The sequence below is a fragment of the Saccopteryx leptura genome, chromosome 5 (assembly GCF_036850995.1).
Source record: "Saccopteryx leptura isolate mSacLep1 chromosome 5, mSacLep1_pri_phased_curated, whole genome shotgun sequence".
Lineage (NCBI taxonomy): Eukaryota > Metazoa > Chordata > Mammalia > Chiroptera > Emballonuridae > Saccopteryx > Saccopteryx leptura.
The window spans coordinates 525044-551200 of NC_089507.1; the positions used below are offsets into that span (position 1 = coordinate 525044).

General features: G+C 52.9%; 1 protein-coding gene across 6 annotated transcripts in view; it reads left to right on the plus strand.

The window, feature by feature from the left end:
• The first annotated feature begins 11184 nt into the window (after positions 1 to 11184).
• Positions 11185 to 26157, plus strand: part of MAEA (macrophage erythroblast attacher, E3 ubiquitin ligase) — a 28115-nt gene continuing 13142 nt past the window's right edge. For 2 of the 6 annotated variants that reach the window (XM_066383841.1, XM_066383842.1), the window contains exon 1: positions 11185 to 11343. In XM_066383841.1, the coding sequence (XP_066239938.1) occupies positions 11275 to 11343 (69 nt within the window). In that variant the 5' untranslated portion in view covers positions 11185 to 11274. Of the gene's footprint in view, positions 11344 to 11884; positions 12389 to 26157 lie in introns of those variants that run through there. The other 4 variants (XM_066383839.1, XM_066383837.1, XM_066383840.1 and 1 more) reach the window with 4 other exon arrangements.

Sequence of the window (26157 nt, forward strand, 5' to 3'; positions counted from 1 at the left end):
AGGCACCCTCTCACCCCCGGCCTCCTGTTCACTTTCTAGCTACATGCTTCTTCTTCCCACTTGTCCTCACGAGGCTTCCGCATGTGGGACTTCTGCTGCCATCCTCTGCTCTTCCCATGGCTACCTCCTCCCTACCCTACGCCCAGTACAACCATTTCCGTTCTGTCTGGACTTTCTTCCTGCTGTAGTGCCAGCAACACGAGGAGAGAGGGGAGGTTTCTGCTGCCCTCCTCCATGTATCTGAGGTGGGAACGTGCTCTGTGGAGATGCGGGAAGAACCACCCATTCTGAATATGCCTGTAGCTGCATGCTCCTCCATCCTCAGGACAGGCTTGAGACACCAAGGCCCCCAGGCTCCTGCCTCTGGAAGAGGGCCTGGGGACCAATTGGATACCCTGATGTCTTCTACTTGCCCTCCCTACCTTTGCCTGTGGTCCTGAAGACCCTGAGTTACTTGCAGAGAACTGGCCTGCAGACAGTGGTCATGGGTGGACAGATAAGAAGGCCAGAAGAAGCTTATTCCTGTCCAGCTGTCTCCACCAAAACTCAAGGGTGGACCCGACACCTAGGGCCCTGCCTGGCCTACCAAGAGCTGTCACCTCCTGATAAGTTGTCCCCTCCCAGGAGAACTCATCATCTGGGAGGAGCTTGAACCCTTTGGTCTTCAGCCAAACCAAAATTTGTGCCCAAGGAATATCCTGGTCCCTGAGCTCTGCATCCCATAAAAGCAACCCAAGCCACCACCTACAGAGGACAGCCACCAGAAAGTGTCCCTCCTCTCAGAAAGAGACCAGGCCTTCCCTTGCCAGGCCCCTGGAGGCAGTGCCCCTGCAGCTGGGCTGTCATGGACCAGAACAGAGAGAGAGTAAAGGGTGGCCCAGGACCATGATTTCCAACGTCATGAAGGACAGGACAGAGGCCAGGCTGGACAGGGGCACTTGCCACACCCTCAGGAGGTGCAGGAACAGAGCTATGTGCCCACAGTATGGGGACGAGAAAGCCACACATATATCCAGCTTGCAGGGACACACTTGTACTGAGAGTTTGTAACCATGGCTCAGAGCCTCGCCAGGGAGACTTACTGAATTTTCACAGGTCCCACGGTCCAGGCCCATCACCCCTGCAGCAGGTACACTCACATAAAACCTGGGCCCAGGAGAGAAGCAAGCATCACTATGGGGAGAAGCTCGATGCAGCCCTGTCTGATTCCTACCAGCAAAGGTGGGCTCACTATCAGAATGTGCAGAGCACATGAAGGGAGCCACCATGGGGAGGGGGTGGCCAGCACGTGACCAGCAGGCACCCATGCCCCACAGAGAGCGTCAGAGATTGAGCCCATCATAGGAGAGACTGTGATCTACATGGTTAATGTGGGAAACACAACTCAATGAACTCAGTGGTGGGTCAAATGCAGTGCATACTCTACTGCATGCCAGGTGTGCAGGTGTGAAGGGGTGTGTGGGTGTGCTGAGTGTGTCAGGTGTGTGTGGGGGGGTATGAGTGTGCATGCATACCCGATTCAACCCAGTGTGGCTCAGAGCGGAATGTGGACAGGCGTTCACATTAGGGAGCAAAGAAACTGAGGTGAAGCACAATTCACGGGACAGTGACTGAGGCTGTTCCACACGTGATGAAAGATGTGGGACCTCACACTCAGGAATACTGCGAGTCTTAAATTGGGAGGGAAAAAAAGATCTTCCTTCTCCATTTGGGAGTGTAACCACAGAATACAAAAAAACAAAACAAAACAAAAAAAAACAAAACCAAAAAGATTATCTCAAAAGGAGTTGTAATGAGAGCAGACATCAATGTATTTTTTCAAACTCTCAAGATAAAATAATGATTAACTTAGGGTTTCCTACACAACACTATAATTTATTGTGCTGTAAAAAAAAAAAAAGTTACTCTCAAACTTAGCAACTTAAGTCAGAACACATTCAGTATCACATAGTTTCCGTGGGTCAGGAGTCCAGGCACATTCAGCTCCCTCCTCTGCTTACCGGCTGTGCACAGGGCTGCACCAGGTGGCGGCCAGGGCCCCATCTGAAGGTCTGGATGGGGGGTCGGGCCTCGGGCCTCCTGGCTGCTGAGTGAAGCCCCTCACTTCCTGGCCTCATAGCCTCTCCCAGATGGCAGCTTGCTTCATCCAAGTGCAAGCCAAGAAGGCAAGACAGTCAGCAGTGACCTAATCATGGAGATGACCCCCCCCTTTGCCTGTCCTGTTGGGGACCAGCTCACATTTGGAGGTGGGAGGGACATGAAGGGCTGCTGAGAAGTCTACCTCACTACTGAGTCCATGGTGGCCACCACTCAGGAAGAGATGGTGAGGCTGATGCAGGAGAGGCAAGAGCAGTTGTGTTTCACTCACATCAAATAATAACAGCAGCAGTTTGGGTACAAAACAAAGTGGGACTGGGACCGTGAAGAAACAGGATCTTAACCCTGGCCGGTTGGCTTAGTGGTAGAGCATCGGTCTGGCGTGTAGGAGTCCCGGGTTCGATTCCCGGCCAGGGCACACAGGAGAAGCGCCCATCGGCTTCTCCACCCCTCCCCCTCTCCTTCTTCTCTGTCTCTCTCTTCCCCTCCCGCAGCCGAGGCTCCATTGGAGCAAAGTTGGCCCGGGCGCTGAGGATGGCTCTGTAGCCTCTGCCTCAGGCGCTGGAATGGCTCTGATTGCCGCAGAGCATTGCCCCTTGGTGGGCGTGCCGGGTGGATCCCGGTCAGGCGCATGCGGGAGTCTGTCTGACTGCCTCCCCGTTTCCAACTTCAGAAAAATACAACAAGAAATAAAGAAAAAAGAAACAGGATCTTGTGACTTTGAGGGGCTAGGACAGGGGAGGCCACTGGAATTGAAGCGTTGAATAAACTTGTACCCTTGAGTCAAATGTGAATTGTTAAAAGATTAAAGGTATCCACTAAAATGATACAGATAGCTTCCAAATCTGTGGTGGGGGGAATCAGGAAAAAATTGATCAATGCAGCAGGAGTCAGGCAAGGAGAGAAAGAAGTGAAGTTAAAATGTGGTCAAGAGTAAAACTAAAATGTGGAAATCTCAACCATTATCACAACAAAGTTAAATGCATTAAACTAGCCTTTTTAAAAAAAATCACTTAGCAAGCTAGATGAAGAAAATCCAGCTGTGTCCTAATGTGAAGAACACAGGCCTGACCTGTGGTGGCACAGTGGATAAAGCGTCGACCTGGAAATGCTGAGGTCGCCAGTTCAAAACCCTGGGCTTGCCTGGTCAAGACACATATGGGAGTTGATGCTTCCAGCTCCTCCCCCCTTCTCTGTCTCTCTCTCCTCTCTCTCTCCCTCTCTGTCTCTCTCTCTCCCTTTCTCTCTGCTCTCTAAAATGAATAAAAATAAAAAATAAAAAAAAAGAACACAGGGCAGTAAGGATAGATGTATAGGTAGCTGCCAGTCAGAGGAAAACTGTTACTATTTCATTAAACCAGGTGGCATGGGCCTTAAGATGAACTACGTGGTTAGGAACAGAATGGACCACATAACATAACCACAGAACAACTTCCCAGGGGAGGTTTGTGGACCCTGAACTTGTATGAACCAAAAACACAGCTTGAAGACCTGTGAGACAAATAATTGGCAGGACTACAAGAACAAATGATCATATCCACAACTATGGAAGACTATCGTAACACACATCTCTTATTGTTGATAAGGCAGGCTTCAAATCGATACGTTCACAAGAAACTGAAGAACACAATTAACAAGCATGAGTCCACAGACGTGTAAAACCCTGCTTCCCAAATCAAAGAACTTATTATTTTCAAAAGCGCATGGAATGTTTACCAACAATGGACCCATTACAGGATCACAAAACCGAGTGCCCCAAAATACTAAAAATCTATATTAATCAGGTTCTCTGCTCAGATGCAATGACAACAAAACTAAGAATTATGATCACCAGACATTTGGAAATATAAAAACACAAAATTCCACTTGCCTAATTCTTCAAAGAATGAGTCAGAATGGGAGCTTACGGTATTTTGAGCCCAAAAGAGAGGAAGCGCTTCATGTAAATGTTTGGGGTGGAGCCAGGCTGGTACTTGAAAGGGAGTTTTTCATCTGAAAATGCATATCTAGTACCGTGTAAGGAGAAGGGTAGCAAAGCCGTTGTCTCACCTCCAACTCAAGAAGTTAGAAAAGGAATAGCAGAGTAAACACAAAGGAGGAGAAAGGGAGAAGAAAGATCACAGAAGGGAGGGCTGAGGATTAAAAATAAGAAAGAAAAGCCCGCTTTAGGATTAACAGAGCCAAAAACTGGCTCTCTGGAAAGACGTGTAGTTGGGATGGCCTCGGACGCCCCCACCACTGGTACTCACACCTGCAGGGTCCCTTCCCCTGAGCGTGAGCTGGACTTGCTGGCCATTCCGATGAGCAGATACCGCAGAAGGGAGGGATGCCACCCCCAAGATGGGCTACAAGAATGTTGCGACCTCTGTTTCTCTCTCTATTGGCAAAGAGTCAGAAAGTTAGCCCCGTGCCAGAAGGAACACTGATGGGAGCCAGAGCCGCATTCCAGGACTGAAGCCCTGATGGTGGGTGGCTTTGGCCCTGCCCTCCCCTCCCTTCGGAAGTTTCTGATGCGAGTGCCGCCCGCCCAGCACTCAGCTCTGAAGACAATTTAGCCAACTCCTGGGCAGGCTGTGTCTCTGTGGTGGAGGTCAGAGGGGTGAAAAACATACTACCAACCGGACAGAGAACCATCACCATGTCAACGGGTGACCGCCTCCTTCCTTGGGCAAATCCAAACCACTCGAGATATTTTAGGCATTTATGAAAGGAAAAATGGCACTTCAACCTTTAAATTGTGTCGGCGGGGAATAGGACAATGGCAGCCTGAGGTGGGAGGACCCCTTCTGCACCTGGCAGACCCACGGCCTTAAGGTGCAGATGCTCTTCCTCTCACATCACACATCCTGCGGCCCCTGCCCCCACCCCACATACCTCAAGAACCCCCAGACCCCACTGAAAGCAGAAAGCTGCCCCACTCGTCACCCCTTTTATTCATGACGTGTGTTTAGCACTGACTCTGAGGGAAGCAAGATGCAGGACACAAGGATACAGAGGGACCGAGATGTAACTTTGACTTACCACACAGCCTGTGTCTCATCAGAAGAAATGCAAATGTTGGTAGTTAAAAGGTAAAATATGCACAAGAAGTATTTAGATTATTCTGGGGGTGAATTGAATCTAGGGGTCGTTAACTAGGCTGCCTTGTGCTTTTTGCACCAGAATTTCTGGCCCAGAGTGGCTTCAGTGCAGGTGGCTATCCTCTCACCAGTGAGCTGTCCAGAGTCAGGAGGATGCAGGGGTGGTAAATCCATCCTGCCGGCAGGGGCGGGTGTGGGCCTCAGCTCTTCTGGGTTCTCTTTCCTCAGGGTCTCCTTTTTGCCGCTACAGCTCCTGACCATCACATAATCACCCTACCAGGTCAAAGGCAAAGAGTGATGGACTGATTCCTGCCATCTGCTTTTCTTTTTTTTTTTTTAGAGTATTTCTTTTTCTTTTTTTAATTTTTTTTAATTTATTTATTCATTTTAGAGAGGAGAGAGAAAGACAGAGAGAGAGGAGAGAGAGACAGGGGGAAGGAGCTGGAAGCATCAACTCCCGTATGTGCCTTGACCAGGCAAGCCCAGGGTTTCGAACCAGTGACCTCAGCATTTCCAGGTCGACGCTTTAGCCACTGCACCACCACAGGTCAGGCCATCTGCTTTTCTTTAGTGAAAGATAAACGTCCTGGAAGCCATCTCTCCTCAGCAGGTCCCCTCTCAGGCCCTGTTGCCTGGAACTGGGTGGAATGCCTTCCACCCTGAGCCAGTCCTAGCAAAGCAGAAGGGGAAGACCATGAGGGATGGCCTCCAGTCAGGGGTCATACCCTAGGAATGCCTTTGTCTGAGCCACAGCATGGGGAGATCAAGACAATTGACTAGTATTAGCATCATTCAGCGTGAGAGAAAGGAATGGGTGCTGGGAAATACGAACAAAATTTTCAACAGAAGGTCCAGGGCCCAAAGTCCAGGAATAGAATGGATTGTCTCTGTAGGAGAAGACGACGTCACAAATGACGACAGCACGTGGCGGCCCAGCAGCAGGGAGCGGGACTGACACCTTCACGGATGGCGCGGCGGTGGGAAGGAGGGTGCTGGGTGCTGTCTTGTATGCTCTCAGCTGCCGCCGACTCCGTGTGCCGGCCCCCGCTCCCCTCCGTATGATGACCCTTCCCCTTTCTGCAGTGTCATCTCCTCTGTCCCTGCCCCAGGCCACCTGCAGCCTGCCCAACCTGCGCTGCATCTCTCCCCGAGGTCCCAAGTCACCAGGTGGGAGAAGCGCTGCCGCGTCAGCGCCCCCACCTCCCACCGCCCAGCGATCACCATGGAAACCCCTGGGTAAGGACCCGCCCACGTGGCCGAGAGCCCGCGCCAGCTGCTCGCGGGTTCCCCACCCGGTTGCTGCACTGGGGACACGAAGGATTCCGCATCCGGGAAGAAGGAGCCTGAGGCCGCAGAGGGCTAAGCCAGCGCCTGCCAGGAGGGGTCGGGAAAAGGGGCCAGTGAGTGCCGCTCTGTGATTGGCTAGGGCGCGTGGTGACGTCACGAGGAGGTATTGTGACGTCTAGGCAGCTATAAAAAAAAATCCGTGTAGGCGGCCCCTGCCTGGTGCGGGGCGGTGGTTCCTGGTCATGGGGTCCCAGGTCCTGGCCGCGCCCCTCGTCCCCACCCTCAGGTCCGTGCACGCGCGCTGCGTCCCGGCTGCTCGCCCCGGCGCCCCGGTTTGGCTGGGGAGCGACGGGTCGCTGGTAGTGCCCGCGCACCGGGCCCTCGGCCAACCCAGGAGGACCCGCCCAGGCCTCTGGCATCGGAACCGGCTCCCCCCGGGTGGGCAGAGTCCCCGGACACACCACTGATCACGAGACCTCCGACCTGGTATCCTGACTCTAAGGCCTCGCTGGGCATAGAGGGTATCCTCCAGCCGCCACCTGGACACCTATCAACCGAGGGCGCCTGAGCCCCACATCCAAGGTCTCCCCTCTGGACTTCCTGCTTCACGCAGAGCAGCTACCCACCCCTGCTTCCCAACCTCTAGGACCCCACCCGCAGGCACACCGGGAGTCCTGCCCCGAGGAATGGGTTCCTCGATGTTCTCCAATGCGGTCATGGTCTGCCTGCGGTGTTCAGGTGAGGTGGGGGAAAGAGCTACCACCTTGTAGAAGAGAAATGATTCATACCAATCCTCATATGGCTCATTACCAAGATAGATATCGATATGTCCAAGAATCTGAGCCTACAAGGTAGGAGTGAGGCGAGTCCACAGAGGGAGGGAAGAACCAGCCCCACCATGATTCAGTTTCTCTGGCAGACAGATGAAAGGCCAGGACATGGCAGGAAGAACAGCCTGGAGCCCAAGGCCACCAACCCAGGTGATAATCCATCTTCCAGGTCAGGGGTAAAGGCAGAGGTTGCTGCCTCTGTCAGAGGTGGGCTCAAGGACACCATGCGCTCAGATCCTGCAGGCACAGGCTGAAGACAAAGCTCCCTCTTCAGGCACCACAGCCGGCAGGCATAACCCTGGGTCCCCAGCTCTGTGCACTTCTTCAGTGCAAGTGTAGCAAGAATGCTTGGATGAAGACCCTGGACCGGCAGGTGAAGCAACTTCTCACCTTTTGTAGTGGACAGGTAGCTACTTACTTTGTGTCCCCTGTTTAAATAAGGGGGACACAAAGTAAATATCTCCCCAATTGGCAGGTCCCTGCAGCCTTGTGATCATGGAGAACCTCTTGGATGACTTGTGACTTCTGCCCTTAGCTGGTCTGGTCAGGTCTTGGGGCCAGCTGACAGGGGATACCCTTCCACAGGCAGCCCCCACGCAGTGGCCCTGTGTGCCGCCTCCATGGGCAGCACTGAGAGCCACAGTCAACCCTCATTAACCCTTCACCCCCAAGCAGAGCCTCAGAACCCTGCTGGCTGTTTGGGGGTCAGAAGATTCCCCCGTAAACTGACGCTGTAAGTAGTACCTTCACTCCCCAGCCTCTCCTTTGGACTAGATGCGCGTGTTTACAAAGAAGTCTCATAACAATTAATTACCCATTGAAACAGCGCTGATTGCAGTTATTAACAACTGCCAGTTCCAATGTTTTTCTTGGTAGAGTAAAACACACATTTCTGCAATGCCCAAGAGCTGCTCTGCTGCAGGTGAGCAAATGCCAACAGTCAGCCAAAAACTGTGACAAATGACATTCCTGGCACCCGTGGTGGTGGAGGAAATGAGGCACCAAATTAATAAAATGGAGACTGCAAAGCATACATTTTCATTAAAGAATAATGTTGTGGTAACCAAGTCACGGGGAAGCCTCCACGAGAAGACTGTTACGTTTTGAGCAAACCTGGCACTTTGTGATGAACTGCAAAGCTGGGCTTTCCATGGCAGCTGGAAGGACAGTGTTGACCATGAGTGTCCCCAGGCTTGCTGAAGCAGCTGCCAAAACAGCAAAGAGATGGCACAGGCAGCCAGGACTGGTGGCTGCACCCAGAGTGTTGCTGGATTCACAGCGGCTTATGTGGAAGATATGGTCTTCATTGACATGCCTACTGCTCATACCTGAGATTGCGACTTATTTTCATGGGGAGTTGTTACATAACAAATTAACCCTCATTTTGACTTCTTGAGATAGAATATTATGGGCTTAACTACCTTTTTCTACAGATACTACCAGATCTACAGATTTGGGAATATTTTAATGTAGAATATCAGTATTTTTGCATTAAGCATATGATACTTATTCATTTTTTTAAAAACAATGCCAAATGTCAGCCATGGACCCAGGGACACACCTGCTACAGCTGAGGGCCTGGGTGGGAGAAGCCCAGGTTCCCCCACAAGGTGTCTCTCCCACCTCCAGGGCCACTCTGCCTTCTCAGGGATCCAGGGCACCCCATACCCCATACTTCAGCCCCGCCTCTCTGTGGACTCTTATTGGAAGCGATATGCCAACATGTTCAAGTCCCTCCATTGGTCCCGTGTCTTCTAGCTCCCACCATGGTTAGTCTCTTCTCCTCTATGTCCAGACTTCATGGAAGCTGTGTCCCTTCCCATCATTGTTGTGGCACATAACTCCGTGGCTGGTTCTGTGAGCAAGCACTCCACACTAAGTCCTTGTGGGGTCCAGGCAAACGCCCACTGTCAGAATGTAATGTACACTACTGTGGCAATTATGATATAATGTGTGAAATCAATAGTTGGTACATCTTAAATTCCCACAATACTGTATGTCAAATATTTCTCGATTAAAAAAAAAAAAGTCTAGTTCTGTGAACCTGGAGAAGAGATGATGTCTGAATGACCAAATTGCAGGTTCCTGTTGGTGACAATGCGTTCAAATGACGTCAGGATCTATTTTATTGGCCAAATGCAATGCACTTAATTTGTACGCTTCTGAAATTTGATAACAAGACAGCCTAGGTTAAATCATATAGCTTCCCAAAGCTGCCTGTATTCATATAGAGTTCAATTTTTGTGCTTGAAATACAAAATAACTTCCTAAAACTCCTAGGCAGAAACGCTACTGTTCTGATGGCCTGTGGTTCAATAAGCTGATCAAGCTCAGCAGGTAACATCCTGTTTCTGTTGGGGAAGGTTTAGAAAATTCTAGAACAGCTACCTTTTTCAAAGTCACACCAACACTTTGTTCCAAATTTCTCCTGATGGGACTCCGTTTTTACCCTCTCACCTTCACACCCTTCCAGTATCCGCGGGAACACATGCACCAGCAGGAAGAAGGGTATAAGCTTCTGATTATCTTGATAAATGTGCACACATGATGGACATCAGATACAAGGAACTCGGTGTGTCCAGGACAGGAAGCTGCTTCTCATCCTCGCATGGTCTGTTATCACAGGATTTTGCTGGGATGCTGCATGGTATAGGGGTTAGGCAGAGGTGGGGGCAGAGTCCTGGCAGCTCCCACTCTGGGGAAAGCAGCTTCCCTTGTGTCACCTTAGGGTTTTCTCCAACACTAAAAAAAAATTTTTTTTTAGCCTGACCAGGCGGTGGCGGATAGATAGAGCGTTGGTCTGGGATGTAGAAGACCCAGGTTCAGAACCCTGAGGTTGCCGCTTGAGCGCAGGGCCATTTTCTTGAGGGTGGGATCACAGACACGACCTCATGGTCGCTGGCTTGAGCAAGGGGTCACTGGCTCCGCTGGAGCCCCTGAGTCAAGGCATATATGAGAAGGCAATCAATGAACAGCTAAGGCGCCGCAGTGAAGAATCAATGCTTCTCTTTCTCTCCCTTCCTGTCTGTCCCTCTTTCTCGCTAAATCTATCTATCTATCTATCTATCTATCTATCTATCTATCTATCTATCATCTATCTATCTATCTTTTAAATTGTTCAAGAAATGAGCCTGAAAAGTGAAACATAACAGATGGTTTAATGCGGAAATCTAACTAATGAAATAATTTCATTTCTTTTTGAAAAAGAGAATGAAAGGATTATATTTGAAAGGATAAGAATGTGAAATGGTTGAACGGAACTCAGAGTACCCCCGATGCACCCACCTCCAGCGCACAGGCCCCCATTCTACATTGGGAGCCGCTTTCCTGTAAACTAGTTTTACACGCTCCCCCTTTTCTCTTCCAATAGGAAACCTGGGGTTCCATATGAAGCCTCCAGCGGCTAATCTGGCAGTGGGGCCCCATGGCTGACATACAGCCCCGGCCTGCAGACATTTCGGCCGCCTTGCTAGAGGAGACAGTCGGAGTAGGACCAATGCCACGACGGACCACTGCTCTGAAGGGTCACTTCCTGGAGGGTCACTGCCACGAGGGGTCACTGCCTTGCACGGTCACTGCCACGAGGGGTTACAGACGCCAGGGGTCACTGCCATAAGGGTTACAGCATATAAGGGCAGCTTTGCGAGAGACCCCACACTAGTTGCCCCCACAGCCGCGCCCCTCGTGGGTCCCAGCGCATCCTAGTCGAGGAAAAGGGTCGACAGGAGCAACCTCCGGCCAAGAGGCCACCCTGCCCCGCCCCTAGTTCAAGGAGGGCACTGCCCAGCTTGTCTTCCCGATGATTGGCTAGAGGAGCGGAAGAGCGGCGGTGATTGGTAGCGGCTTTTTCCGCCGCCAGGCCGGTGGGCGGACACGATTGGTGCAGACGCGTCGCCCGGCTACCCAGCCCCGCGACGTCACTACCCGGCGTGCCGCGCGGCGCTTCCCCCTCCGCCCGCTAATGTTTTGGCCGACTCAAGATGGCGGTGCAGGAGTCGGCTGCTCAGCTCTCCATGACCCTGAAGGTGCAGGAGTACCCGACCCTCAAGGTGGGTGTGCGGGCGGGGCAGCCGCGCCGGGCTGGTGCCGGCGGTCAGCGGGTGCCGGAGCGCGGCCTGGGGCGCCGGGCGGGGTCTGTGGGGTCGGTGGGGGTCTGCAGGCGGTGGGGTCGCGGGGTCCGGGTCTGCGACTAGGCGAGCTCCGGCGGGGGCCGCGCTCCCGGGGGCGGCGGGCTTGGGGCCTGCGGGGTGTGCGGGGCCCGGCTCCCCGGGTGAGGCGCGGCCTGCGACTGTGGGCTCGACGGGGCGGGGTCTGGGGGGGCCGCGGGGTCTGGGGCCGCGGGGTCCGGGTCAGGCGGGTCTGCGGCCCGCGCGTCTGCGGGGCTGGCCCGGCGGGTGTGGCTCGGGGCCGTGGCTTCCCCTGCCCGGCCTGCGAGGGCTTCGTGGCAGGGCGGGGAGCGCGTCAGCCCGGCGCCGGCTTCGCCCTCGGGGCCGGCGTGTGTGCCCCCTCTGCCGGCCCCGGCGGGGGCGGGCGGGCCGGGGTCCGGGGTCCGGGGTCCGGGGCGAGGCCGAGCTTCCTCCCTGTGTGGGGCGGCTGGCGCCCGTTCCCGGAGCCCGACGAGGGTGGCCAGTTGCCCTCCGGAAGCGCCGTGTCAGAAGCTGTCGTGTGTGGGCTTCCAGTCACCGATTAGGGAAGTTGTCAGGGGAGCCCCGCCGGGTCACGAGAACCCATTTTGCGGGGTGTCACCAAACCTGAAATACAGCCCTGGCCGCTTGGTTGGTGCCGGTTGGGTGACCTTGGATGGTCAGTTAGCCAAGTCGCATTCCATTAGGGTGGAATTGGTGTTCCTCGCGGGAGGGCCTGTCCTGGCTTGCCGCTCACCTGATCGGGGAAGGTTTGGACGGCGACGGCCTTGCGGCGCCACACCTGGGAGGGAGTTCCTGCAGAGGTCAAGGTCGTCACTTTCCTGGGAGAGCGTGGCTGAGCAGGAGTGGTTCTGGGTTCTGTCCCCTGCCCCCCCATCCACGTTGGTGGGGACTGCTGATGGCGGGTGCGGTGTGAGTCCTCGCAAGTGTTTTCTCCTGTCGGATGTAGGTACTGTGGGCTCCGATGTCACCTGCGTGTGAAATGGGGGACTGCACGTTAGAAGACACAGGACTGGAGCCAGGCAGCATCGGCACCGGCACCGGAGCTGGGACCCTGCCCTTTCCCCAACCGGTGGTTGACGCAGGAGGGGCCAGGAGCAGGCCGCTTGTTTGAGGGACCCCTGCAGGGTGTAGGTGGTCAGTGTGTGGCTCACAGAGGCCGCAGACCAAGCTGCCTGAGGACTCAACAGGAGTGGGGGGGGGGATGGTTACCTGCTGGCCTGGGTCTTACTCACTCAGTCCAGCCTCAGGTTGTCTTTTGAGCTGACAGACAAGGTTCAAAGGTGGTTTGTGTCCTTGGGTCCTGGCTGATGAATGTGAGAAACGTCGGGAAAGGTTTCTTTCTCTCGTCCTCCCCTGTTGTCACAATCAGGAGTGTGGCTTGCGTTCTGCAGCTGTTAAGTAGCCTTTTATTGAAACAGTCATGCACATACCATTGTGTCATTTCAAGGGAGCTTGCCATGTTTTTAAAAAAGCTTTATTTATTAGTGTTTTTTTCATTTTTTAAAAAAAATTCTTAAAATCTTAGTGATTGGAGAGACAGAGCAAGCATCAACTTGTTGTTCGACCTAGTTGTTGCATTTTTAGTGTGCACTCACTGCTTGCCTCTCGCAGGTGCCCTGACAGGGGATCGAACCTGCGACCTTGGTGTGCCAAGACGATGCTTTACCTACTGAGCCACCTGGCCAGGGATTTTTTAGAGTATTTTTAAAAGCAGAATGTTAGCAGTCAGAGAAGCTGCCTTCATCGCTGCCCTCTAGGTTGTTTAGGTCCCATTTATTCCTGTTCTGTGGAGTGTGTCTCTGCTGAGTTAACATTTTTCTTTCTAGAACTTTTCAGGACTAATTCCTAGTGGATAATGAGGTTTCACTGGGAAACTCAGGGTCCTTGACTTGGACACATTTGTTAACATGGATGTAACCGGATGTTGGAAGAGCTGATGGTGCAGGAGCTGAGCTGTGCAGTTTTGAGCAGGGTTCAGACCCGAGGCACAGGTTGAGGGCACAGCCCCGATGTCCAGGGAAAAGGCAGCAAGGGCTGGGGCCTGGGCCCTGGACGGTGTCATGGTGCTTCTGTCATCCAAGGGCATGTGTCCTGTAGGGTCATGGGGCCAGGCGTGTACAGGACTGAGTCTTCAGACGAGATAGGTGTCCTGATATTTGTAGCCGTGGGGCAGGTTCGTCACAGCGTCAGGGCCTGGGACCCTGGGTGCCTGGAGGAGGGGAAAAAAGGGAGCTGCAGTGAGGCGCTGCTGTCCTTGCTCAGACCCAGGCACCCTGCCTCCTGGCACCGATCTCACAGGGGCCTGATGATTCTCTGGCCTCTCTCCACCAGATGCCAGTAGCATGGCCTCGGAAGCTCTCCAGACATGGCCAGGATGTCCCCTGGGGGGCAAAGTCACCCCCGTGAGAACCATGGGACCGGATCTGGCTTCCCAGAATTTGTTTTCATGTTCCTGTAAGAGAGGGTGCGGTCGGTGGGAACACAGCCTCATGGTCGGGCCCTAGCTGGTTCCTTATCCTTGAGTGCCCTCGAGTGTTACAGGTCATGTCCCTCAGGCTTCCACAGGTGAAGATGGGAGAAACTTGGGTGCCTAGCTCGCTATCTTGAACTGATTTTGTTCTCAATAGCTTTTTCTGATCACAAAAGTAATTGATGTTTATTCTCTTGTTTATTCTGCTAATCGTCCCGTTAATGTTTTGGTGTATTTCTGTTTTTTTCCTTCAGATAGCAGAAATAAAGTGGTGTTTTAGAGGTCTTCTTTATCACTACCCAAGCTGGAGAAGGGGCCTGGTATTAGTCACCAGGCTCCTCCCTGAGTCTCACCTGTGCCCACCTCCAACCTGCCTGGAGCCTCATCTTGGTGTCCCAGTCAGGGGTCCCCAGCTCAATCCAGCTCAGCCCCACCCCCCAGCTGTCTTCCTCACAGGTGACAGACTGCGGGGAGTGTGGGGTGTTGCTCTCAGCTGGGTCTGTAGACAAATTCTCTATGGGAATGTTTAAATTTTGTACTTTTAATTTGGTGACAGTTTTTTGACCAAGTACTACCCTACAGTTTCAAAGCCTGGGTTTGTACATGTCGTAGAAAATTTGGGTGACAGTTATGTGCCTAGAATTGTAACTTCAAAGTTGACCTTGGCTGCCTTTGGGGCTTTGTGATCTCGAGTTTGAGAACCTCTGGAAAGCATGAAGTTTGGACGTAAGAGACGAATGTGCTGGGGGGTTTGTTGTTGGGTTTTTTTTTTGTATTTTTCTGAAGTGAGAATCGGGGAGGCAGTCAGATAGACTCCCGCATGCGCCTGACCGGGATCCACCTGGCATGCCCACCAGGGGGCGATGCTCTGCCCATCTGGGGCGTCACTCTCTTGCAACCAGAGCCATTCTAGCGCCTGAGGCAGAGGCCATGGAGCCATCCTCAGCGCCCAGGCCAACTTTGCTCCCATGGAGCCTCGGCTGCGGGAGGGGAAGAGAGAGACAGAGAGGGGGAGGGGTGGAGAAGCAGATGGGCGCTTCTCCTGTGTGCCCTGGCCGGGAATCGAACCCGGGACTTCCACACGCCAGGCCGACGCTCTACCACTGAGCCAACTGGCCAGGGCCTGCTGGGGGGTTTGGTCCTGGGTGTGTTGTGTCCTGGATGGTGGCCATAGGCCAGGTCTTCATTTCTTTCTACTGTAGGTTTTCTGACTTTAAAAGTCAGGCAGTCCCTCCCTCACAGAGTGGTTGTGCTGCACTGCAGACCCTGCTACTGTCTCTGGTCCAGGGCACTTGACTTGTCCCCTTCCTCTCCCAGGTCCCAGCCTGTCAGACCTTCAGGCACCGGCTCCTCCCTGCAAGCCTCGTGTTGCCTTTTCCCTCCCAGACCCACCAGATCTGGAGTGCAGCTGAAGTGCCTGCTTTGAAGAGCTGGCCTGCCTCCTGCTCTGGCCTTTCCCTCTGGTCTTTCTCACCATTTGTCAGATACTTGACTGCACGGCAGGCCTCTTTGGGTGGCTTGTCCTGTCCTGGAGCACGTCTGCCTTGCGTGTGCCTGGCCCTTCCCGGTGGTGCGGACAGGGTGGAAGGAGGACTCCCGCTTGCTGCAGGTGGTTGTGCTGACGAATTATTTTCAAACACATATTAAGTCAAGGAAAGAAGAGGTGTCTGATACCCAGTGTTTTGTGATGGATGGGCTTAGCCAGAGTCGGTGCTGACTCCCAGCTGTGGGCTCCTCATAGCAGACCCAGACGGCGACCTGTGGTGCCTTTGTCTCAGTGCACAGCAGGCAGGCACAGGGCGCAGGCTGAGGGTCCAGACGTGAGGCCTCGCACCCCTCTGGCGGCTCTTGGAGAGCTTCTGAGCCCCAGGCACTGCTTGGGTACTGGGGTATCGAGAAGAAAAAGAAAGACCCTGTCCTGGCACAGCTCCAGGTTGTGGGAAGGAGGTGTTGAATGAGTGGACAGGACGGTCCAGTTCCTTTTAATGACCAGGATGAAGCTGAGGCAAGTGTGGGTCAGCAGGAGGGCTGGGGACCTACAGGGTGGAGGCGGTGGCTTCAGTGGGTGGCCATGGAGGTGTGTTCTGGGAGAAGTTTGTGGGCCGTGTTGAAGTCTTGGCAGACCCTGCCTCATCGGCACTCAGTCCATTTGGAGCAGTGTGACTCAGGACATTCCCAGAGCTATCCGAGGTTATGACCGCAGGGCCACTGAGTGCCTGGGCCCGTGACAGATACCATGGGGGCCCTGATGCCATGGCTGCAGGTAAGCAGGAACAGGGAGCAAACCAGGAAGGTAGGGTGGCCCCAGAGAAGAGCGTGGCTGGCAACATGGCAGCACCAGAATGCCACATCATGGAAGTGCTCCCCTTGGGCTGTGGGTGGAGGGCAAGCTCCATGTCCACCAGAGGGGACTGTGGGGTATTTTTAAATATAATATGTTTTAGACTATACATGGATACCATTATTTTGAAAATTTTCTGAAGAAAAGAATTTACTGTTTTAATAACTATAAACTAATAGTTAATAACTAAATATCCCTAAATAATTTAGTACCTGAACTGATCAACCGAATGTGGCTCAGTGAGAAAATTACCAACTGTGCTGATGCTCTAGCTGTCATTTCCTGACCGTGGATCTGTGGTGCTCAGCCCGCCCTCAGCTGCTGCCTCCTGGCACACAGCCTCCTCACCCTGCCCCCTTAAAACAGGACCAACCTCCCTGCTCCGTCCCACACCCAGAGGGAGCTGCCCTGTCCACAGCCAGCTTGCACTGGAGCCCACACCCTGAGGGGAGCTGCCCTGTCCACAGCCAGCTTGCACTGGAGCCCACACCCTGAGGGGAGCTGCCCTGCCCACAGTCAGCTTGCATTGGAGCCCACACCCAGAGGGAGCTGCCCTGCCCACAGCCAGCTTGCACTGGAGCCCACACCCCACACCCAGAGGGAGCTGCCCTGCCCACAGTCAGCTTGCACTGGAGCCCACACCCTGAGGGGAGCTGCCCTGCCCACAGTCAGCTTGCATTGGAGCCCACACCCCACACCCAGAGGGAGCTGCCCTGCCCACAGTCAGCTTGCATTGGAGCCCACACCCAGAGGGAGCTGCCTGTCCACAGTCAGCTTGCATTGGAGCCCACACCCTGAGGGGAGCTGCCCTGCCCACAGTCAGCTTGCATTGGAGCCCACACCCCACACCCAGAGGGAGCTGCCCTGCCCACAGTCAGCTTGCATTGGAGCCCACACCCCACACCCAGAGGGAGCTGCCCTGTCCACAGTCAGCTTGCATTGGAGCCCACACCCCACACCCAGAGGGAGCTGCCCTGTCCACAGTCAGCTTGCACTGGAGCCCACACCCAGAGGGAGCTGCCCTGTCCACAGCCAGCTTGCACTGGAGCCCACACCCCACACCCAGAGGGAGCTGCCCTGCCCACAGTCAGCTTGCACTGGAGCCCACACCCTGAGGGGAGCTGCCCTGCCCACAGTCAGCTTGCACTGGAGCCCACACCCCACACCCAGAGGGAGCTGCCTGTCCACAGTCAGCTTGCATTGGAGCCCACACCCAGAGGGAGCTGCCTGTCCACAGTCAGCTTGCATTGGAGCCCACACCCTGAGGGGAGCTGCCCTGCCCACAGTCAGCTTGCATTGGAGCCCACACCCCACACCCAGAGGGAGCTGCCCTGCCCACAGTCAGCTTGCATTGGAGCCCACACCCCACACCCAGAGGGAGCTGCCCTGTCCACAGTCAGCTTGCATTGGAGCCCACACCCCACACCCAGAGGGAGCTGCCCTGTCCACAGTCAGCTTGCACTGGAGCCCACACCCAGAGGGAGCTGCCCTGCCCACAGTCAGCTTGCATTGGAGCCCACACCCCACACCCTGAGGGGAGCTGCCCTGTCCACAGCCAGCTTGCATTGGAGCCCACACCCTGAGGGAGCTGCCTGTCCACAGTCAGCTTGCATTGGAGCCCACACCCTGAGGGAGCTGCCTGTCCACAGTCAGCTTGCATTGGAGCCCACACCCAGAGGGAGCTGCCCTGTCCACAGTCAGCTTGCATTGGAGCCCACACCCCACACCCTGAGGGGAGCTGCCCTGCCCACAGTCAGCTTGCATTGGAGCCCACACCCCACACCCTGAGGGGAGCTGCCCTGTCCACAGCCAGCTTGCATTGGAGCCCACACCCCACACCCTGAGGGGAGCTGCCCTGTCCACAGGCAGCTTGCATTGGAGCCCACACCCCACACCCAGAGGGAGCTGCCCTGCCCACAGTCAGCTTGCATTGGAGCCCACACCCCACACCCAGAGGGAGCTGCCCTGTCCACAGCCAGCTTGCATTGGAGCCCACACCCCACACCCAGAGGGAGCTGCCCTGCCCACAGCCAGCTTGCACTGGAGCCCACACCCCACACCCAGAGGGAGCTGCCCTGTCCACAGTCAGCTTGCATTGGAGCCCACACCCCACACCCAGAGGGAGCTGCCCTGCCCACAGTCAGCTTGCATTGGAGCCCACACCCAGAGGGAGCTGCCCTGCCCACAGCCAGCTTGCATTGGAGCCCACACCCCACACCCAGAGGGAGCTGCCCTGCCCACAGTCAGCTTGCATTGGAGCCCACACCCCACACCCAGAGGGAGCTGCCCTGTCCACAGTCAGCTTGCATTGGAGCCCACACCCCACACCCTGAGGGGAGCTGCCCTGTCCACAGTAGCTTGCATTGGAGCCCACACCCCACACCCTGAGGGGAGCTGCCCTGTCCACAGCCAGCTTGCATTGGAGCCCACACCCCACACCCAGAGGGAGCTGCCCTGCCCACAGTCAGCTTGCATTGGAGCCCACACCCAGAGGGAGCTGCCCTGTCCACAGCCAGCTTGCATTGGAGCCCACACCCCACACCCTGAGGGAGCTGCCCTGCCCACAGTCAGCTTGCATTGGAGCCCACACCCAGAGGGAGCTGCCCTGCCCACAGTCAGCTTGCATTGGAGCCCACACCCCACACCCTGAGGGGAGCTGCCCTGTCCACAGTCAGCTTGCATTGGAGCCCACACCCCACACCCTGAGGGAGCTGCCCTGTCCACAGCCAGCTTGCATTGGAGCCCACACCGTCTTGCCTACTGCTGCAGCACTTGGCGCTCTCTGTTGCCTCAGTTCCCCCTCCAGTGGCTCTGACTGCCCCGTTATGAACCATGTCCTCCTCCAGCTGCTGGTCCTCTCTCTGCCCTCCACCCTGTCTGGGACCTTCTGCTCTTACATGCAGGAAAAACCAGAGTTGTCAGAACAGACCTCAGGCCCTCATGACTTGGCCTCCCGCGTCCCCTTCTCTGTCCCTACTCTCCCCCTTCTCCCTGTTCTCCCCGCCCTCCCCACCCTCCACTGCCCTTGGGGCTTAGCCACGGGTGCCTCCCTGCTGCCACAGGGTGGATCCTCAGAGCCTGTGCACTTGTTTACCCAGGAACCTTTTCCCCCAGATGTCCATGTGACTTGTTCCCTAACCTGCTCTGGTCTTTGCTCCGGTGTCACCTTCCAGTGAGGTCACCTTATTTAAACTGGAAGCTCCACCACCTCCTGCTCTTTCTCGGCTCCCACCTCCACCTGACACAGTGTGTTTGGCTCCTTGTCTGTTTTGACCATGGGGCTGCAAGTCCTAGAGAGGACAGAGAAGAAATAAGTTTTCAATTAAAAAACAGAGTATTCAATATTATTTTGTCAATTCTGTCCAAAGCATTAAGAATGGAAACAGTTCTGGCCAGGTAGCTTGGTTGGTGGGAGCATCATCTGGAAGTGCAGAGGTTGCTGGTTCGATCCCCAATGGGGGCACGTACAGGAGCAGTTTGATGTGCCCTCCTTCCTCCTTCCTTCCCCTCCTGCCTCTTTCCCTTCCTCTCTTGCTGAAATCAACAAATAAATTATTTTTTAAAAAAAAAGAATTGAAACAAGTAAATGTAACTATTAGATTGAATGAAAGATAATATGTATATGTACCCAGAAAACACAAACCAACTAACTGGGAAGCGATTACAATGAGTGAGAAAGGGCAGCTCAGTCACTGGGCACATGATGAAGGCACAGAGCTCATCACTCCTGCAGCAGCAGCAGGAGCAGCTAGAGCTGTCACTCGCAGTAACCTAGTAAACCAGGTGACCAGGAGACGTGGCCTTGCATTGAGATGAAGAAGGGCTGCATCAGCACGGGCTGTCACGCTTCTGTTTGAAAGTACAAATGACCGCTATACAGGTACCTCCTGCCTCTGTGTGCTTGGTCAGGTACGTTTATTCATAACAGGAGGGCTGGACCCTGCTTGGCACCAGAGTGGGATGTGAAGTGACAGAGTAACCTGGTTGCAGAACAACTGGCTTTCATTTATATCTTTTAACTAAAAAGTGAGAGAGTAAGCTCTGTTACTGTCACATACTCAAATTGACACAGGTGCCCATTGGGGCCACGTGTCTTTTGGACAGTGAGCCCTCTCAGGCGAGAGGTGCTTGACCGTGAGGAGGACAGCCAGGCTCCTGCATGCTGGTGGCCGTAGTAGGCTTCCTGCTGTGTGAGCACCCCAGCTGACTCAGGATGGGCAGCTCGTTTTTACTTCAACTGCCCTTTCTGAAAAGGACCGATGTGGCCTGACAAGAATTCTGCGGGTAACCAGTGGATTGTGGTGGCACCTTGGCATGAGCACTGGAGGAGAGTGTGGTGGTCCTGACTGCTGTTCCCTCCTGCTGCTGGTTTCATCACACCCCTGTGGCAGGTGACCAGAAACATGCCGATTTTCTTTTCTCTTTCTAATTTAAAAACTTTTCCCCATTGATTTGAGAGAGAGAGAGAGAGAGAGAGGAAGGGGAGGAGAGAGAAAGAGAGAAACATCAATTCGTTCCGTATATTTGTTCATTCATTGGCTACTTCTCCTGTGTGCCCTGACCAGGGGTCAGACCGCAACCTTGGCACACTGAGATGACACTGAGCCACCTGTCCAGGACCTAATTACTATTTACTGATTTTAGAGAAGAAAGTCTGGTGTGTGTGTGTGGGGGGGGAGAAACATTGATTCATTGTTTCACTTATCAGTGCATTCATTGGTTGGTTGTTGTATGTACCCTGACCAGGGATTGAATTTACAACCTTGGCGTATCAGGATGACGCTTGACGCTCTAACCAACTGAGCTACCTGACCAGGACCAGACTGTGTCATTTTTCAAGGAACCTATTTAAAATGGGGGCTTTGCACCACTCCTGTTCGTGGTGATCCTCCCTTGGGGTGTGTGCTGTGCTTGGGGAGGTCAGCTCAGTATACCACGAAAACACCGAGGTTGGGAGACTGTCCCCTGCACTTACCTGAACGCGAGACGGCTCTGCAGAACATACAGTGATATATACTGCTGTTCAAGGCTCAAGGAAACACTTTAGAAGATGTATTGGCTTTGTGATAAATATTTAGAAGCCTCTTCCGAGGTTTCTTAATTGTGAAAGATAAAAAGCCTCATGCCATTGGGGAAATACTTCCTTCCTGTGCTGGTAAAATGGCTGAAAACATTATGATGACAAATGCAAATGCATTTCTTTGTCAGCAAATACTGTCAGGAAACCCACAGCAGACACTGGAGAAGCAGTGACGAGAACTCTAAAGCACGACACTGTGTGGGAGGGCCGTGTGGAGCTGGGTGTCAGTGCAGATGTGTCACACAAGGCTCCGCTGCCTGTTTGCCAGATTTCGTTTCAGTTTTGAAAACAGGAAGGATACTTTTTGTGAGTCACTGAAGGGGAACAGAAGTGCGGAAGGGAAACACCATCAGCTCTTTGGCTGCAGAAGGCCCAGGGTCTTAAGCTATAACACAGCCAAGTTCCAGGGAAACACTGAGTAGATCTGAGTCTTACAGACTCAAAGTCTCTGGTTTAGCAGATAAGATAGAATTTAGAAGCAAATAACAAAATTTTCGCCAAGTATGAACCATAAAGAGCTGCTTCAAATTGAGGAAGATCCAAGACCTCTCTTCCTTGTGGAGTGTTGGACAAGGGCACAAACTGAACATGTGTAGAAGGGAAAATGTGTTTAATTGAACCACATAAAATTACTATTTTGTAAAGGTTAAACAATGATGGCGGAAGCCCTGGCTGGATAGCTCGGTCAGTTCGATCTTGTCCTGATGCGCAGAGGTTCCTGGTTCGATCCCTAGTCAGGACACACAGGAACAGCGCAATGTACCTCTCTCTCTCTCCCTCTCTTTCCTTGCCTCTCTTAAAAAATAAAAATAAAAGATGACTGAATAGGCCAATAGCATTTAAAGAGATTTTTAAAAACTGCATAAAGAAAACCCCAGGACCAGATGGCTTCCTGGTAAATTCATTACAAGTTCAAAGAAGAATCAGTATGGATTCTTGACATACTCTTCCAAAAAAATAGAAAGGAATGTTCCCTAACTCATTCTATGAAGTCAGTATTACCCCAATACCAAAAGCAGACGCAGCTGTCTCAGGAGCACTACAGACCTGTATTCCACATGCATGAATATAGGTGCCAGGATCATCAACAAAGTGCTAGAAAACTGAATTTGACAAGTGAAAAGGAGTGTGAAAAGTGACTGAATGAGGTTTACCACAGGAATGCAAGGTTGGTTCAACATGCAAAATCAGTGCAATTCACAAATTTAACAGCACAAAGGGCAAAACTGCATCTCCATCTCAATGACAGACAAAAGCACTTGTCAGAATTCAACACCTTTTCATGATAAGAACACTCAACAAACTGGGCGGGAGTAGAGGAGAACTTCCTCAACCTGGTAAAGGTATCTGTGAAAACTCACAGTTGATGAGGTGCTGTATCTCTGAGGTCAGGTACAAGGCAAGGCTGTCCCCTCTCTCCCTTGTCATTCAGTGTTGTCCTGAGGGACTAATCAGGGCAGTTAGGCAGGAAAAAGAAATAAGGCATTCACATCACAAAGAGACAAAACTATTTGCAGATGGAATGCTTTTTGTACATGGAAAATCCTAAGCAATACACACACTTGTTAGAACCAGCAAGCAGGATACCCAGTCAGTATACAAGATGTATTTCTATATCTAGAAATGGAAATCAAGAAAACAATTTTATTTATAATGGCACCAGGAATAACAAAATATTTAAGAATAAGATTTAATACTATTAAGATAGCAGTACTTTCCAAATTCATCTACAGATTCAGCACAATCCATATGAAAATTGTAGCTGGCTCTTTTGCAGAAATTGACAAGCCAGTCCTGAAATTCTTGTGGAAATAAATGCGAGGGACCCAGAATAGCCAAACCAGTGCTGTGAGTCAGCTCAGGCAGTTGCAACAAAGTACCAGAGACTGGTCACACTTGAGGAAGCTGCAGGTCCAAGGTCAGGATGCAGCGTTCTTGCTTTCTGTGAGACCTCTTCCAATTATAGATGGCCGACTTGGCGGAGAGTGGGTCCCTGATAAGGGCACAAATCCCATTCATGAGACTTAACCACCTCCCAGAGGCGCCATCACAGTGGGGTTAGGGGCTCAATGTGATTTATGGGGGGGACATAATTGGTCGGCGGCACTGTTGAACAATAGCTCCCCACTCACTCTGCTGGCTCTGGCATCCACCCTATCCCTTCTGTCTCAATAGATTGGCCTCCTGGAAGTGGGCACACACAGTGTTGGTCTGTGCCTGGCTCATCTTATGAGCGTCATGGCCTCTTAAGTTCATCCCGTTGCAGCCTGTGGCAGGTGGCCTTTGTTTTCAAGTTGAATCGTATTCCACGTGTATAGACAGTGTTTCTTTCTCCCGCATAGATAGGTGCGTGGGCTGCTTCCAGTTCTCAGCTTTGGGAAGGTTGCTTCAGTGAACATGGGTGTGCAGGTGTCTCTTTGAGACCTTGTCTTCAGTCCTGTAGGGATACCATAGACCCTCGGACAACACAGGCTTGGACTGCCCAGGTGCACTTACACGTGGATTTCTTCAGTAAATATGCAGTTGGCCTTCGTATCCCTCGGCGTCACAGCCACAATGTGACCAACCACCCACTGAAGACGGGATTTTCTCTTCTGAGGTTGGGAATCCATATTGTGGGGGTGGACTTAAGTATGTGTGGATTTTTTACTGCAGGGGGCTCAGTACCCCTCCTCCCTCTTTTCAAGGGTCAACTTTCTCTGTGCGTGGAAATGGAATCACTGGGTCATACCAGTTTCTGAGGAACTCCAACCCATTTCCACAGCGGCTGCACCATTTACATTCCTGCCACAGTGCACAGGGTCCCAGTGTTCCCATGTCCCACCAGCACTTGTTTCTGGTTTTTGAGGCGCCAGCCGAGTGGGTTGAAGTGGGACCTCACTGTGGTGGCAGTGCCTCTCCCTTGTGGTCAGTGATGCGGAGTACCGTTTCACTTGCAGTGTTGCATGTGAAAGGTACAAGTGTCTGTTCAAGACCTTTGCCCAGCCTGACCAATGGTGGTGCAGTGGATAGAGCATCAGCCTTGACCCAGGTTTGAAACACCAAGGTCGCTGGCTTGAGCCCAAAGGTCACTGGCTCAGCTTGAGACACTCCCCCCCACATCCCCATGATAAAGGCTTGTATGAGAATTAGTGAACAACTCAAGTTACTCAACGATAGTGATGCTTCTCATCTCTCTCCTTTCCTGACCTTGTCTGTCTCTCTATCTCTCAAAATAAAAAATAAAAAAAGACCTTTGCCTATTGTTTAATCAGATTATTTGGGGTTTTCTGTTGAGTTGTAGGAGTTCTGTATGTGTTCTGGGTATTCACCTGTCGATTGTGTGGTTTGCACACACCCCTGCCGTTCCTGGGCTGCCTTCTCACTGTTGATGGCTCCCTTTGCTTCACAGTTTTTAAAGTTTGATGTAGTACCATTTGTCTACTTTTGGTCTTCTTGCTTGTGCTTTTGGGATATATTTTTATTTGCTTTTTCATTCTTCCAAAGCCTTATAATCCTAGTCATGTTATCCATGTTTATGTAGGCAGTGTCTTTTATTTTTCCTTTTAGTCTAACGACATTTTCTCGGCCTTACTGTATCTTTTATTGGTTTTTTTCTTCACTTTTGTTTATTGTATCTCTCATTGACTTTATAATTTTGTTTGACTGAAGCTTTTCTCTGAGTCTTTTTTCTCCCAAAAGATTTGTGAGTACAAAATGTGGAGTCCCTGAGCATCTGAGAGCGTTGTACTTTCCCCCTCATTCTCAAGTGATAGTTTGGTGTGGTTTAGAATCTTCAGCATTTCTGAAATTCCATTCCTTTTTGGCAGAAGCCCTTTGCTGGCTGTTCGGTGACTAAACAGCAGGGTGGGGTTGGGAAAGGCAGGAGAGGCGGGGGCCTGGCTGGGTGGCCGGGTGCACTGGTGCGGAAGGTTGGGGAGCAGCTGGCATGAGAGACTGCCACGTGACTCAGCACCACACACGTGGACCACACGATAAACGCTAGGAGCTCCTGCTGGGAGGGGGGCGCTGGTCACACCCATGACCTTCCCCACGCCCAAGGTCCTGGGCTGCGCCCAGACTGGTGGGGAGGGGAGGGTGGCTGCAGGCGGGGCTGAAAGCTCAGTCCTGGGGAGCTCGCCAAGGGTGCAGGTCCTGAGGACTGAGTGCAGGTGAGTCCATGCCTGGGAGGTGGTGGCAGGAAGTGTGGCTCTGTGCCACCTGGGGATGAGTGGAGGCACAGTGGCTGGCACTGTGCTCGAGGAGGGTACTGAGGTGACAGTGTCTGCAGCTGCAGGACATGGGTAGTGCTGGGACACCCTGGGTGGACCAGCGCAGCGTCTGCCTGTGGACACTGGGGCCCTGTGCCCACCGGCAATTGTACGACATTTGGTTACCTGCATCCCAAATGTTCTGAGTTGGTGTCTTTCATTAAAAAATTAAAAAGTTAAGGCCTTGGCCATTAGCTCAGTTGGTTAAGAATGTTGTCCCAAAACAAGGTTGTGGGTTCAATCCCTGGTCAGGGCACACACGGGAAGCAACCAGTGAATGTGTGACTGAGTGGGACAACAGATGAATATATGACTGAGTGGAGCAGCAATGAATGCTTCCTCTACCCCTCCCCTCTCTCTCCCTTCCTCTGGCTGACTAGCTCCGCTGGAGCCTCCTCCTGGGCTGCTGGGGCGTGGAGGTTGCCGCTCAGTGACAGCACATACAGGAGCAGCTCAACGTGCCTGTCTCTCTTTCCTTGCCCCCCAATATAATGATAAAGTTAAATTTGGCTATAATCTTACAATATAAGTTGTTGGGACAGGACACCGATGATGGATTGTAGATGAAATTATA